Source organism: Micromys minutus, assembly GCF_963924665.1.
Source record: "Micromys minutus genome assembly, chromosome: X".
Lineage (NCBI taxonomy): Eukaryota > Metazoa > Chordata > Mammalia > Rodentia > Muridae > Micromys > Micromys minutus.
The window spans coordinates 49920072-49937354 of NC_137970.1; the positions used below are offsets into that span (position 1 = coordinate 49920072).

General features: G+C 38.0%; 1 protein-coding gene across 1 annotated transcript; it reads right to left on the reverse strand.

Annotated features, from left to right (window-relative positions):
• Positions 1-11134: 11134 nt before the first annotated feature.
• On the reverse strand, positions 11135-16921 carry NEXMIF (neurite extension and migration factor; the record flags this gene model as incomplete). Its single annotated transcript, XM_080910299.1, has 3 exons — positions 11135-11228; positions 11807-16187; positions 16843-16921. The coding sequence occupies 3 exons, from the start codon at positions 16919-16921 to the stop codon at positions 11135-11137; spliced, it is 4554 nt and encodes a 1517-aa protein (XP_080766425.1).
• Between the last annotated feature and the right edge of the window lie 362 nt (positions 16922-17283).

The window sequence follows — 17283 nt, forward strand, 5'->3', positions numbered from 1 at the left end:
CACCATGACCCAGCTACACCACTCCTTGGTGTAAGCTGAAAGGATTCAACATTCTACTCCATGTTCGTTACTGCCCTATTAACAAAAGCTAGGACATAAAAACAACCTAAACGTCCTTCAACCAATGAATGGATAGTGAAAATTCGGTGTCTACACACAGTGGAATTTTATTCAATTGTAAAGAAAGATATCCATTCATCAACTTTTAGGTAAAGGGATGGAAATAGAACATATTATACTCAGTGAAGTAACACAGACTCAAAGTCAAACATCACATGTTCTTTTTTTGTGGTCCTGGTTCCAAATCCTTAGATGTGAGTATATAATCTGTAGTAACCACAGAAACCAAGAAAGTAAAGAGTGACCAAAGGGTGGGAGAGGAGAACTAGACAGGAAGATAGAAGAATAAAGTGAGATGAAGAGGAAAGGAGGGGTCTTTAACTGGTGAGAAGGAAGGGAAGGAAAGACAGGGGGAGGACAGATAACACTAAGGAAGTTTAAATAACCATATTACTTGGGGGCAATAATGTTCCCTTTAAAGCCATAAATTATTTTATAAAAATCCCAGTAATAGGCATGTAAAACTTCCTCTCAAATTGTTGGTCAAGGGAGTCCAAGACCCTAATAACAATATAGGCTATTGCTGTTGCCTTTTGTTTCTTCCCAGAGGCTAATTGTAAGAGTATATTACTGAAGATACCCTTTGGACACAGGGGTTGGAGGGACAGAGCTGAGTGCATCTTGGAGGTCTTTTACCTAAAGAATGGCTCTCACAGGAGGGTACAATGCAGGCTGCCAAAAGGAGGGAATCAATTAGCAGTTCAACCTAGCTGAAAAGCCCATGAGCCACAATTGATAAATTGGTAAGATATCCTGAATAATGCAACAGTATCATTTTTATTTGGGGGGAAACAAACATCTACAACAGGAGAGAATTGTCTGGTGCTATATACCTAGCCAGCTAGGTTCTGGTCATAGACCTTACTACTGTCAGTTCCCTAAACCAATGAATTCTAATTTCTAAATAATCATCTTTATATCTGCAGATAAGAATAGCTCTACTACATTACTAAAAAGCTTCTTTTGCATCAGATGGAGATTATTACAGAGATCCACAACTGGTCAAAATAAAGAGAATCAGTGACCGTAGAATGCCCAGTCACAATTGATACATCTGCAATGCAATCCCTACCATTAAGGCTCAGTGCAAATCAGAGGAGAGAGGACAGAAAGACTGTAAGAGGCAGAGGCCCAGACTCACATTAATAGGTCATGTTTCATAGATAAGACAGGGGAAAGTATACCCATGAACTCTCAGCAACATGGTTTCCTGAACAAGTCTAGCATAATGACAATACCAGTTGACATGTCAAAGGGATTAGGGAAACCCGACACGGTCCAATTCCTAAATGAAGAGCCACAGGTGTTCAATGGCTGCTGAGAGGGGAATAATTCAGGGACAAACTCCCACTGGAGTCAGTAGGTTATATATACGTGTGTGTGTGTGTGTGTGTGTGTGTGTGTGTGTGTGTGTGTGTAAAACAATAATTAAAGAAGAGATCATAAATTTGGGATGGTGATTATGGGAAGAGAAGAGTTCGGTGGGAAAAGGAAGGGCAGGAGTGATGTAGATATAGTGGCTCATGTATGTAGTTCTCAAAAGAAAAACTGTACAAATGGGGCTGGATAGTTTCACATTTAAGAGCACTGACTGCTCTTCCAAAGGACCTTGGTTTTGTTCCTATATTCATGTGGTGGCTTATTATCACCTGTAACTCCAATTCCAGAGTTTCCAACGCCTTTTTCTAACCTCTGTCTGTATCAGGCCCCCAAATGGTGCTCATACATACAGGCAAAAACACTCATATGCATAAAACAAATCTAAATAAAAAATTAAATATTTTAAAAGCTAAAATAATTGAAAGGGTTGAAGCTATGACTCAGCATTTAAGAGAATTTACTGCTCTTGCAAGGGACCCAGGTTTGGGTCCCAGCACTTACATGAGATTCAGAAGTATTAAAGAACAGTTGACTCCATTTTTTTCATTTTTAGTCATTATTAGACTCTGATTTATTCCTATATTGTTCTTAATGGTATTTTTCTCTTCTCAGATTATGTCCTCAGTTAAAAAAATCAACTGTATTTTTGACTTATTCTTTCTCAATAATCTTATGATTCACATGTCATAAATTGATTCCATTGTTGCATTGTATGTTACCGGAACCATCTGACAATAAACCTACATGTATTTTTCCCATGATCATACAAATAATGCAAACTTCACTTTTGTAATAACTTGCTTGCTTATTATAAAAAGACCCTCCTAGCTCTTAGTCTGGGCAGCTTTTTATAAGTTTGGCCTGGCCATAAGAAATAAAATTTTTACTTTGCAACATCTTGATGTTAGCTCCTAATTTTTAACAAATAACACAAACTTTCATATCTCCAGCTCCAGAGGACCCAAAACCATCTTTATGGGAACCAGGTACACATGTGGTGCACACCCATACATTTAAGCAGAACACCCAAACACATAAAATAATAAAACAGAACTGCCAAACAATTAAAATAACACCAATAAACAAACTGACCATTGGGTATTTTTCCATTTAAACTATTAGATTGTACCTGTCTACTTCATTTGTGGCCTCCCAGAGGAAAATAGGCACTTTACACTTAAATTCCTCGTTTTTACAAAATTTAACAAACCACCACAAAGCCAGTTGTTTATTTTATATAATGAATGCCAGAATTAATATTTATTATATTTGTGATGTGTTGTACATAGTCAATATGGTTTTTGCTAGAAATAAGTGATTTAGAAACCTGGGCTCATAAAGGGACAGACACAAAGAACTTTACCAAATTTAGTGGGGTTCTTTGAAGATCATGTCATCTTGAGGAAGTGAACTTTAATTCTCGGTTCCAATTTTCTTATATGCATGACAAAGAAAATACATTCTTTGCACGGTTTTAAAAATTGTTGTTCGTGTACACTAGCTGCCACATAGTAGGCAGTAATAATAATGATAGTTATTGTATTATTGTAGAAAGAGCAGATTAAGAGAACTTATTATAAATGAAGAAAATATTTTATAGGATCCATGCTACCCCTCAGTATAATTACAAATTTGCAAAACTCTGAAATTCTCTCAAATTCCGAATACAATAAAGTTTGTGGATAAGACTCACTGACATAATTCGATATCAAGGTGAGTGGAGCCTGGAAGGTTTAATGACTATACTCTCAATCATTTTCAAATGCAAAACTATTAAAAACAGTATCATAATAACATGCTATGGTCTAATCTGAATTATCCGAAGGCTCATGGATTAAAGACTTGTTTGTTAGTTAACCGGCTTTTGAGAAGTCACTGGGTTATGATATTTTATCAGTGGATGCGTCCATTGGTGAATTCTTCCTATGATAGTATTGGGAGGTTGTAGAAACTAGGAGGTAGAGCTTATTTGGAGGAAGTAGGTTATCAGGAGTGTGTACCCAAGGAGGATAAGTTTTATCTTCAAGTGATTCTGTGTTTCTTGATTGTCATGAGGTAAGTAACATTGTTCTTCCTTACCCTCCCCATAAAGATGTGCTGGGGGAAAAGGGACAAAACAACAAAAGAAACCAGAACAAACCCCACCCACCAACAATAGGAGCAAGAGACCATGGACTGGAACTTTTGGAGCCCTGGTTCAGTCTCCTATGATACATGTTGAAGAGAAACAAAACAAAACAAAACAAAAAAAAACATAATGTATTTGAATTTGAGACTGCCTCATCATCTTTTGATGCTAAAATAATCTCTGAACCAATAGCAAAGAGTTTAATTCTTCAATATTTTTACTTAGAAAGTTAAAATCTCTGTGATACAGACTTTCTAAGTATAAAATCCAACTGAAACTCACTAAATTAAGACAATGATGAAATAGCACAGGTAAAATACCATTAAAAGCTTAATCTAAGTGGTGACAGTGGACTTAGAAAGGTACAATTATTTAAAGTAACCAGATAGGCATAAGGTCAGAGGCGAAGAGTTGCTGACATGAGCTACTTAGGTGAATGGCAAGATCAATTCATTGTAAAAAGGCACACTCAGATGGTAAAATGATTATAAAATAATCCCAAATAATTCAGTCTGGGGATGTTGCAGAATGTTCAAGTAGATGGCCGGCCTGTAACTGGAAATGCATATGTATGAACATGGGACACATTTGTGGAAAATCAAAGGGTAGTTGGAGTGATGAAGGTGTGTCAGTTCCAGTGAGAAGGGGGACACTCATTCATAACCATTTTTCAGTTTCTTTGAGTAATGATATTCAAAACCAAGTAAGTGGTTATTGGCTTTTGTTATATGACTTGTGCTTAGCCAGAGCTCTAGGCTCAGCAAGCAGTTCAAATGTCTGGGGACATAAAAGTAAATAAAGACTATTTTCTTTTCTAGACACAGCAAGCAACAATATACTGGGAATACTGTAGTGGGACATAAGCTTAGAAGTCCTGATTAAAACAAGTAGGGACCATGGCTGAACAGTTAATAGGATAATGTGGAAACTGTAGGGAATTATGGAAAATCTGACATTCTTCGGTACCACGCAAATCAGCATTTATTATTTTCAAAAAACAGCTTTTACACTTTGAGAGGAATGTTTCTCTGCAGATGCCATCTGGACCACAAATGAAGAATACCATTTGTTTTAACGTCATTTGAAGGGACAACCTAGAAAATAATTCCCAAATTTGAGGGGCACACAAAATTCTAGCCCAGTGCTTCTCAAACGTTTCCATGCATACAAATCTCTTAGGGATCTTGTTGAAATCCATATTTGGATTCAGAATAGGCACAGAGCATGGCATTCAGCATTCCTAACAAGTTTTCAAACAACGATAACGATGTTGTTTTTACTCAAAGTGTTAGTGTGTTTCCGTTCTATGGCAACTTGATGTTGACTTGTGCATTTGTTCTCCCACAGGATGCCCACACCTGGTAATTCTTCCTCTTTTCTCTATAGTGTTTTCAATAATAGCTTTATACCTTGATCTAAATACAAATATACCTGGGCTTTTGTTTTTTCTATTTTTTTTTTCATTTTACTTTTTCAGAAATTCATTTATTTTTTATAACATTTTGAGATGGATTGTAATAAAAACTGTTCTCTCACTAGAGACAGTTTGAGAAACACTGCTCTAGACATTTAAGAACTGTTTATTTAAGATATAAAGTCAATTAGAAATGTTTTTAATTCTGTTACATACGATTCTAAAGCAGTATTTTAAACTTTTCTTTTATTTATTCCATAAACAATAACAAAACTCAGCTAGGTAACATTATGACAGTTTCACCATACATTCAGTCACAAATATTTAAAACTTTTTTCAACAAGAACAACAAAACCAGAGGTGTTACAAGAATAATTTACAAGAAATTCTATAAAACAGCAAGAAGCTCACAAATGTTCATTTTCTTTTCACAAGATCACTACACTCTTTCACAACATATTTTCTGTTACAAAATTCCCAACAAAAGTGTTTTTTCTTTGTATTGTGGTTTCTAAAACCAGAACTTTGAAGTAAATATCCTTTTATTAGCACATAGTGGTGCAGAAAAAGGAAAACTCTCACATACAGACACTTCACAGCACTTTTCTAAGAAAAATATACACTTACAAAATATGTTACAAATTGGCACACTTAAAAATATACAAGATTTTGTAGGCGTCTTAAGAGTGATCCTTAAGCTTTATACTTCAATTGACTCTGCAGATTATTTATAAAGCTTAATTCTAAAAGAAAAAGGCAAATAATTTCCTAACTTTAAAGTTGCAGTGTCATGTGTCAAACAGAAACAGGTTACATTCATAAAAAGGGTCTCTAAATGCTTTTACTTTAAATTTTCTTAAATGCTTAAGGGGCTCGGCGAAGAAGAAAAATGGGGATAATCATTTTCTTTAGCACCATAAAGCATTTCACTTACTGAAGAGGTGCACTCAGTCCCATGGAAACTAAAGACTAGTAAGTACATTCAAAACTCCAGTCAGTGCTACAGCTATCCCAGTGGAGACTCTGAAACTCTCTACCCCCACCCCCCCCCACCCCGGGAGTAAAAAAACAAAAGGCCCCTTTTAGTTTTCATTCAAGCCTTTTTCCTTTGTGCTGTAAAACTAGGCATCTCTCAAAGAGGCCAAATTATTTTATTATCTCTCTTTTACCTTCCTTCCTTCCCTCCCTCCTTCCTTGGTTCTTTCTTTTGTTCATTCCTTCCTTCCTTTCTCACCCTCTTTCTTTCTTTCACATTTTTATTTTTCAGACTGAGTCTCATGCTATAGATCTGACTAGTCTGGAACTCTCCACAATGCTGCCTAGGACTACAGGCATGAGCCACCACACCTGGCTACCTTTCTTCATTCTCAGTGGACTGTCCTTGAGACTCAGACAGCCCTGAGCTTGTTGGACACACAGATATCCTTTTCTTATCGCATGGGTGAGTGTTTTAGTGTCTTTAGTATTGATTTACCCAAATATTGATTTTTGTAGGTTATTTTTCTTTTCTTTTATTGTATCTTTTATACTTTTCCATATTATTACCTGATCATTCCTGTCTAATAACACAAAGTGCATGCAAGGAACAGCCTCATTCATTCCTTAAAACATGGTACTAAGCCACTCTCTTAGTGTCCTTCCCCAGTGTTTTACCATTTAGCTATGATTCTCAAACCAAGAGTACATTTCAAGTATCACATAGCTGCAATGGGATCTCTGCTTCATGACTGTAGCTACTGTTTAGTGTTGAGTGAAAACTGTATCTTAAAGGGTAGCCTGTGTAGTCATCAAAATAACCTCATTCTGGCTGTGGACTCTCAAGCTGATGATCATGTTTCTCAAACTAAAGATCCCAACTAAATTTTTCCCCCTTTACTTGGGTCTTTGAGAAAACTCTATAAAATCCCTGGCCTACATTATGTTTACAAGCTCTCTATTTGTCATAAAAATGTTTGATTTTGGTACTAAGCCTTCTAAACATCATATTGGCTTAGTGAATTATATGATTAGAAAACAAAACTTGTATTAGTTTTCTTTTATAAAAGAAGCTATTTCTGTTATGATTGGCAACATTAAAAATCCTAAATGAAGATGAAAACTCTTTAAATTTGATGACCTTTTTATACAGGAGAAAACAAACATTTCTAGTTCTAGTAGCAGCTTGAACTAGCTAGTGTTCCATTTACCTCTTCATCATAGAAATCCAGCTCTAACTTCCCTCACTTCTCAGACCTGTTCTGAGTGTATCTGTAAATTGTAGATCTCTGAAACACTAGTTCAGTTTGCTAAGAGCAAGGCAAAGAGGTCCTTGGATATGCTTTTCTCCTTTATGCAGTAAACACTAATTCAAACCCACTAAAATGGAAATTCACTAGAACTGCAAGACCTCACGTGAAATAACACAGGATGAGAGTTGATTACAGCATTGGAAGCATCCATTATGCTTCTCTCTAAAACACACACACATACCCTCCTTTGTCTTCCCCACCCCCCAACGATCCTTCCCAGCCAAGAAAAGAGTCAGAGAAGGTGAAAATTTTTGTCACAAAAGCCCACCTAGCACCAAGGACTTCAGAGACATGGCCAAAGAAGTGATGAACGAAGTAGTGCAGGAAGTTTGAAAAGATTTAGGAAAAGATAAGGCCTTAACACATAATTGCACAGAGCAGCAAAAAGTCAGCAGGGAAAGCCGTGAGGGAGCAGCATGTGTGAAGCAGCTGATATCTGATACTGGAGAGGCAGAGAGGATGGCCACAGGCTCAAGCTAGTTACTCTAGTACCAACAAAACCCTCAACGCCTTGAAGGCCCTTGGCTGGGGCCACTGTATCTGCACCCCGTTCCATGTAGTACAGCACCTGACCACAATAAGAGATTGGACCTGTTACTATACATCTTCAAGAGGAAGCAGTTTCCATCTTTTCTCAGTGGTGTATGTGTGTGTGCTCGTGCATTTGTATTTTTGAGTGTATAAGACTGGGAAGGTACTCCTCTAAACATCCAAAAGAAAGACTCTAAGCTGAAGTTCTTAGATTTTTGACAGTTTGGGATATTTTATATAACACTATACAAGAAGAAAAATTCTAAGACTGATAAAAGAAAGAAGAACAAGGGGGTATAATTTCCAGGAAAGTAAAGATTAAATGAGACTCCAATGGGGAGGCATTAATAGTGTGCAGCTTCTCAGAAAGGAGAGGTTAGAAGGGAGTAGTCAGAAATTTCAGACCAAGGAAAATCAAGGGTTTTTGAGTTGAAGACATCAGTGATAGGGCAAATCACTATTTCATACATTGGTCCTCACTCCACTAAGGCAGCTGGTTGAATAAGAGATCTCCAGTAAGTTTGGCCTACTATGTTGTGACAGAAAGGAAAATAATTCTGAGAGCAGAGGCAGGACCAAAAGAACGCAAAGTGCTCAACAGTGCGGAGCGTAGTATATTAAGACTAAAAGCATTGGTCTATTGCTCGCTCCTCAAGTTCACTTTCTTGTTATGTTTTTGTACAAAATGACCGGTTACAAGTCACTAGTTTATATGTTGAAAACATACAATGCATGGCAGGCCGATAAGAAGGTGCTTTAAAATGGCAGTTCTCTTTGGAGAAAGATATGAACCATGCCCTAACTTGGCCCTTAGTGGGCTCCATAGGAGCAACTGAAAGAGTATCTACTCCAAAGTACTGATGATAAAGTTCTGACAATGAAACTGTTGAAAACAGTCAAGCTATCCTATCCCATTCTTACCCCATTCTCCAAAACTGAACATCATGAGGCTTTAAAAAATCTGGGGCAACTGCTCCCATATTTACTTTTATAAAAACACATTATACTCATAGAACATTTTCTTTATTTATTCTTTAATTTCCACTTTTTGGTTACATAGAAAGCACTCCATTCCTAAAACCAAGCAAGATGACTTTGAGGTCTGGAGTCTTGGGGATCACAATACAGGATGAGTTGGTGATTCTGAGCAAAAATTCAGCTGCATAACAAGACAAACAAAATCCAAAATTGAATAAAGACCAGGTCCTAGGAAGTAGCCATCACATTTAATACAAACATCTATCTATCAGAATATCAAGAAACAAAAGAAAGTGTTCTAGTTTGATTATTTTCTCTTTTGGATGGCCACTGTAGGGCAAGAGACTTGTTTCAGCTGGTGCCTTTCCACTAAATAACTTTTCAGGGCTCACTGAACACAGTGTCGAAGCCCAAGAATGTGCCTGAACTCTCCCAACAGACTTCTCCTCACCTACTCATCCCCACAGACAAAAGAGACTGATGCTGAGAACACAATCTAGATCATGGGCTTGTTCGTTTTACTACCTAGCTGTAAGTAGGAGAGTAAGCTGGTGAAAGGAATCTCAGACTGGGAAATGTGTATATTTATGTACATGAGAAGCTCCCTTCCATTTCTCTCTGACTACTTGAAAACATTGCTTCTCTCTTTGTGAATATATTTAGGTGTCAATGACTAGGTAGGTTGCTCATATTTTATTCAAAAATGTCTTTTGAAATATCTTCCCTGTTTTGTTAAGTCCCCCTTTTTCCCACCCCTTAGCTTCCTCCCTCCCACCCCAGCCTCTATATTCACAAGTTAATAGGTTAGTAACAATATTAGTAAGAATAGTAACAACAACAACAACCAACAACATTAATAATCTTAGTCCCCTATATTGGTATAGCACTTTATGATCTACAAAGCGCTTCCACATCCATTATCTCATCTGTGCCACAATGCGTCAGTCGTCAGGCACATAGGCCTTAACTATGCAAGGAAAAGAGATCAAATGGTATAAGTCAAGTGGTGAAGAGAGGGGAAGAAAAGGCTAGAAGTGAGGAATGTTGGAACAGTGAAGTTTGTTTTTTAAAGTAGTGGAGGGTTGAACCAAAAATATGAATTTAAAAAGTAATTAAAAATTGAGATTTATGCTTAGTGTGTGATATCAAAGAGTAGTCATCCTCAGACTATATATAGATGGCCTAAATTAGTTGTTTCCACAAGTTGTTCAGCTTTACCTGGTATAAGTATTTAATCAGAGAAAGAAAAATTTCGTCAATCTGAGATGCCATTGTTAAAAATGACATTGCAAGATCAACATTTAAAGAACACTAAAATCATGTTGTGAGTGCACTTTTGACAAAACTGGAATAAAACATTTAGGAAACTACTTAAATAAAAGCAATCTATGTAATTATTCTTAGTGTCAATTTTATAGCTATTTTATAATTTATCCCAGGTTATTATAAAATATATAAAACTGAGATATAAAGTATAAGTAATATAACTTTGCACTTTAAATTATTTTCTGCTACAGATTTTGCTTTGGAAAACAAACTTTCAAAGCAGCTATTTTCTTTCCTTGTACAAGGTCTTGTAAATGTGTATACTCTGTCCCTGATGGACTTGTAGCTGTTGTGATCTTCAAGCTTTCCCGACATTTTAATCCTTATCTGATGGAACAAACACATCTGTATTGTGCCTTGTTTAACTGTTCTTATTTCCACATGGATAGTAGAGTTCAAGACATTAAAAGAATGTATGTATGAATGTGTATATATATATGTATACACACATATTACATTATGTATGTGTGTATATATATTTAATAATTGTGAATGAGCTTTAAACTGTGGGGTGAATCTGTGAGATGAAGTAAGAAAATTTGGCACAATTCAAACATTATCCTTTGTTTTGGTAAACTGTATAACACAACATATTTTTCCACTGTGATCTACAGGCGCTATCCACAAAAGTGGGGGTGGTTAATAGCAAGAATCACTGGAACGCTTCTAGTAAATTAACAGGGACAAGTCCTCCAAATACTCACCACCAAATGTTGATATAGAAGCAAAACTATATACAGTACAGTTACTTATCTGTAGTTTGGCACAATGTTTTCCATTTTTTTTGAGGACAAACAGTGCATAAACTACTCGTGCAACTGTATGACTTTTAAAGTCTTCTACACAGAACATCAGATTAAAGTTTGATTTCAAAGACTTATTCCCACAATTTAAAATTTTTTCCTTTAAGCACTTACAGGTCAACATACATACCACAAAGCTTATTTTGAAAGAAAGAAAACACACATATCAAATGTCTTTCTGGAAAATGTGAGTCTCTTCTTCAAACACAGGTATAACCCCAAATGCTGTTTCTGCTTTTAGGAGATTGTAGTTGGAATCCCTGCAGAAAAATCAAAGAATTTATACCATCTTAGTAAGTTTTGGTGTATGTCCCACAAAGGGATCATACCTTGTAAATATATTAACACCATACTAGATGTTGTATGATGCAGAAAGGTAGAGAAAGCACTCCTAATTTTCATGTGCTGACAACCAATGCTCTTTTGTTTAAATGATCTTGGCTTTTTGTCTACATGACTTTTTTTGAATATGTTGTTCAGAATCTGTCTTTATTGCAAAGCCCTTCCATTCCAAAAATCATTCAAGAGCATGTTTTAGTTCTATTTTCTTAATGAGCAAAAATTAACACTGAATAGAAGAAGGCAAACGTAGCCTTTGTTAGAACTTATCCCTAGCTAAGCCACAATAAAATTGCCCGATATTTTGGGTGGCTTAAAGGTACAGGGATTTCCATGCATTTTTCTTTTCTTTTTAATTTGAAAAAAAGAGGAGAGTGGGAAAGAGTCTCTCATGCAAAACTTCTGCTTTCAAGACGGAAAACACGAGGAACTCTGGGCTCAGCAGGTAGTAGGAAAGCCAAGGGCGCATCTCATCTCGGCCATTTTGGTGCAGTATTACCTCAGTTTTTCAAAAGAAGTTGTCCCAGCCTCATCCTTGTGGACCTGCTCCCGTTCCACACGCTTGCCCTTATATTTCTCATCTCGCAGAGCCTTGGAGCTGGATTTGTGACGATATAATTTTTTGTGTGTTGGTCCATTATTGCCTAAAGTGTTCATGTTACTGTACTTCTTGTCAAAGAAGGCAGATCGAGAGTCCTCACTGGAACCAGGCACGTCTGCATGACCCGGATCACCAACTGCCGCTTTCCCATTGCTTTTGCTCACAGCTTTGATTGACCTGTGATTCTTAGTAGCTCCTGAAGACCCATTATTAATCTTTTTCTTAGATTCTTGTGGTGTCCCTGCCAGTATTTTGAGGGTTTTTAATTTTAAGCTGTTGGAATCAGGGGAGTAGAATGTGTTGGATTCCCCTTGGTGCTCCATGGGTTCCCAAAGGGGTTCCATGGAGGCCATCATGAATCTCTGCACATCTGCCATACCAGAGGCAATATTGGATAAGATATAGGAAGGCTCTTGAAATTCTCGTTGGTCATCATCCAGAAGGTTGTTGGTATTACTGACTACACTCATGTCATTCCAGCCTGGCCTGCTTTCCTTTCCCAGAGCCCAATCTCCAGAAAGTCCCTTCTGACTTGGTATCTTCATAGGGGCAATGGGACCACCATGTTGAATACATTCAGTCAGTGTCTTTCCATTGGAGGATGTACCATTGGGTTGGTTCCCACTATGGCCAATCCCAATTTGCATTTTCTCTCCATTAACAGCAGCCACATATTTTCCTTTCTTTGTTGATTTAGGAACCTGGCGGGAGGTTTTGCTAGGTGGCTTTTCAACCCCTTTGTTGCTGGATTTGGGGGATTTTTTCCTGGTATTTTTCTGAGAAGAACTTTGGCTTACAGCCCCACTCTTGCCAGGTGAAGTTTTCTTTCTTGATTTTGACACCTTGTTGCTGGTACTAATTTGCCCAGCTGACTCATCAAATGTTGACAGGCAAGGATTTTTTTGGAGCAGGCCAACAGAGTCCTCATCATTGAACATATGGAACTGAAACTGATGGTTATTTAATGTAAAGCCATCATCTGCTTGGACCTGTTGTGAAAGGGTACTACAGTCCCATTTGATTTTTTCCATGCTGCTCAATGGTCCCAGGACACCTTCTTGGAATCCTTTCATTGTTCCTAGTGTTTTCATACTCTCACATCTGGTACTCTGAGGAGAAAGGCTGGGGGTGTCCGGTGGAGACATTTCTGAGAGGGAAGAGTGGCGGAACTTGTCCGGAGTGAAGTTGGAGATGTCGAGGAGGTCAGTGGACTCCTTTAGTGGCGCTATCTCATCAATGCTCTGCTGGATCACCAGTTTGGGGCTGCAGTGGGCCAGGAAGTCATCACTGATATCATCATCACCATCCTTTTCACAGGATTTCAAGCTTAAGGGACAATAATTGCTTGAACTAACAGAAAGGGGAGTCATGGAATCAAAGCTAAAGAGTCGGCCATCATCATCTGTGCTGACTGGACCTTGCTGAAAAGGAAAGCAGAGCTCTCCATTATTAAAGTGGCACAATTGATAGGAATCATCAGGTGGGAGATGTGAGTCCTGCACAGAGGCATACAGAACCTTGTTGCAACCACTGCCAGCACTATTGAGGCACACAGGACTGTAAGTTATAGTTGTGAGGTTATTTTCCATGGAGACAACTTGGGAAGCTTCAAATTCACTAGAATGGCTGGTGGCTATCTCCCTTGAGACTTCAGTCATGAACTCTTGGGGGCCAGATGTATCCTTGTCAGGCCACAAACTTCCATAGTTGCTTGCTTCCATTTTGAAGTTTTGAGATGATTGTTGTAGCTGAGAATGAGAAGACGAGGACAGCACACAGTCCTGAGCAGACTGGAGAGGTACAAATGCCTTTTCTGTTTGAGTGAGGCCGCCTTCATTTTGCTCTGCAGAATGGTTGGTGAAGTATGAGATAGTAGTATTATTTGACAAGTCGGAGGCATCTAACAGTGTTTGCAGATACCCTCCAGGAATAACAGGTATATTAGTGGCAACATTAGCAGATGACAGAGGCATTTCAGAAGAGCAGGTGGTTGGCAAGAACGTGGAATTCTTAGCAACTTTTGTCTCGAGAAATTCAGACATATGGGAACTGTTTGAAGTTCCAGAAGTGACTTCATTTTTTAAATTAGCCTTGGAGGATGGGTCTTCTGAGACAGAGCTCATTTGAACAACTGGTTTGTTTTCTTGTCCAGTTTTGATTTTTTTGGATTTCAACCTAGCTTCACTTTTAAATTTAATTTTGTTAAGAACTTTTCTCTCTGGCCCCTTGAACTCTGTATCTTGAGCTTTGACTTTCACTGAGTCGGGGACTATGAGGCCACGTGAATGTGATCCATTGGCACTGCTTGGGGCAGCAAGAAGTGCTGATTTGGGTGTACCTTTTAAACCTCCTTCTTCTTTGCGATTACAAGCTTGTTTCTGATCACTGCAGAAAGAAACCTGCTTACTACTTGCTGAAGTTTCCATGGATTGGATCCTTTGAATCCTGTGTCTATTGCCAAGCTTAGATTTTCGTTTACGAGCAGGAGGCAGGAATGACACCTCAAAGCTACCTGGTTCAAAGCTTTGCTTTTGGCATAAGGGTGTTTTGGCGGAGTCTGTGTTGCTGTTTTTCTGCTTTTTCTTCTTTTGCCAGAATCCCTTCAAAGGTGATAACTTGGCATACTTACTGAGCTGATTCTCACTCAGATTTACTGTTGTCTCACTGGCATCTACCTTACTTAGCTTCACCAACATGTTCTTCTCACCTTTAAAGCGATTGATGATGATATATTTAATAATAACAGGGGGCTCCTTACGTGTTACTTTCCTTCTCTTTTTGGGACACCATTCATCATCATCTTCTTCTTTGGAACCACCTGGAGGCCACTCCTTTCTCTCATTTACCTTTTCCCCCTCTAGTGAGTCAACATCATATAGATAATCTTCACTGTATCTGACTTTTCTCTTGGCTCGAAGCCCATAGTTCTGCTGGGAGGATGAGCTTCCAGAATTAGTGTCCCGAGCCATATAGCGGCTACAGTCTTTAATCTCTCCCATGGCATCATATGAGACTTCAATGAAGGAACTGTCATCACTGAAATTCCCTGATGTCTCCAGAGAATTCGTAAGATGGTTGGGCTTTAGGTTCTTATATTGCTCTACCTCAAGCCCACTACATGGTTTATTGTTTAATGCAGGCTTTTCTCCATTATCTTTTTCATCTTTTTTCTCTATACTTTTGTCTTCCTGTACTTCCTCTTTGCCTTTCTTCTTGTCCAAGTTTTTATCTTCTTCTCCCCAGATGATGCTCACATCAGGAACCTTGAATTGAGAAAGATCACTGGTCTGCTTAAGGACTCCACTCTTAGATTCCCGCTTGGGACACGTAGTAAAGACACTGGGGAAAAAATTGAATTGGGCATCTTCCTGCATTAGAAGTGTGGTTTTGTCTCGAACATTGTCCTGAAAGGACTCATACCGAATTTTGAGGGAGCAGACATCACTGCCCAAAGTTGACTCATCATCATCGAACATATAGTTCTCCACATCTTCTTCAGAGAAAAGGTTAACAGACAGTTCATTTTTGGAACAGAGGTCAAGTAGCTCAATTTTACTCTCACTAATAAAAGTCTCAAAGTAACCCCAATCCTGATTGGAATTTGCCAGCAAAGCTTCTTCTGTATTGCACTTATCTAATAGTAATGCCTCATAATAACTTTTCTGAGTTGGATCTTCCAAGTCGATGTCAGGTTTCTCAGACTCTCGTCTTTCTCCTGCCCTTGATTTATGCAGGGGGAAGCCCAATAGCTGATCTGAAAGCAGCTGTTCTCCATATTTGATGTTTTCGCCAGCATTAATGCATTGAATCCCTATGTCAGAGACTGCACATGTTTCATAATCTCTATTTATATCACCGACTTTCAGACTGATCCCTGGTTCAGGATCTACTGCTTCTTTTGATTCCATGAAGCAACCTAAGCAAGTCCGGCTTGGCTGCATGAGGCAGTCTCCGTTCAGAGCAGACATGCCTGCAGGTTCCATTATGGCAAATGGAGCTTTCTCACACTCATTGGGCAATGACCATGTATTCAGGCCCTTTGCAACTCCAGATGTGAGGGAAATGGCATTCACAGAAGCACTGTTAGCAGAATGATCAGGTGCTTCAATCAGACTCAAAGGAGATGGAGGGCTCTGCATACACGGCTTCTTAGATGACAGGGGAAGAAGACCCCTGGGAAACATTGGAGGGTCTTTTTGTACCACTGGTATAGGCTGGATTGGAGTAGTAGCTTCTAGAGCTGCAAATGACTTCATTGCCACATCCTGGTCCTCTGAGTCTAGAGAAAAGGGGGTAAAAAAAAAAGCAGGGATAAAGTTAAGGCTCTTAGATGAGACTCAAGTCTTTCCCTTGATTAGTTTCTAATACATGGATATCATATAATAAACTAAGCCTCTGTTTTTCTAGCTTTATGAATTACCACCTAAACATTAGAAAAACAATTCTAAATTAAACACATGAAATATAATAATTTTCTCAGCCCAGAAAAAGGTAGAGAGCCCCCATCAGAAATGAGGAAAGACCTGGACTGATCAGTCAATTTGGAAGATTAAACAAAGCCTTCAGAGGGGAAAATGCACAGGGGCCCATTCATGATCTGAGCTATGAGACACATGCCCATACTTGAAAACTTATGTTAGAGAAGTTCCTATGAAACTATAAATGTCTCATATCAGAATACACTTACAATTTACTAATAATTTTGACAAATTTCATTTAACAAATGAATCTGACAAAGCAAGGAAATTTATCTGAGATCTTTCAGAGATTCTTCTAGTTCAGTTAAACATCTGGTAGAATAAAGTTTAGATTTATATCAGTTTCAGATATATTTTGGATTCAACCTGTCTCAGATTTCTGTCTACTCAAAATTCACATTAATGGGAAAAAGACTACCATAAAAGATAATGATTATCTTAATTAAACCCTCTTACCATTTTCTTTGACCCCATTAATCAGATTGTTTTCTTCATTGGCTGAGGCAACAATAACTTTCTCTTGTTGGTTATCCATGAATGTAGCCTCTTACTGTTTCATTCCAATTTCAAATGCTGTCCAACCTGCACATTTAAAATACACAGTGTCAGTCATTCAGTTTGTCTTCTTTTGTATTTCACATGTTATTTCAGCTATAGAGTTTTAAAAATGCACACTGGGATCTATTTTCTAGAATGGCTTTATTCTGTTTTTGTTTAATAGTTTACACTTACTATATAAGGTACTTATTTCCTATTAACAACCATATTATTCAAAACCAAAACAGGATGAAGCAGAAGCATGCACAAAATTAGCCTAATTATAGTTGCCCAATTAGGAAAAATGCAAAGTAAAGTCTAGGATAATTTTAAATAGTGTGTGTATATGTGGAAATTAGT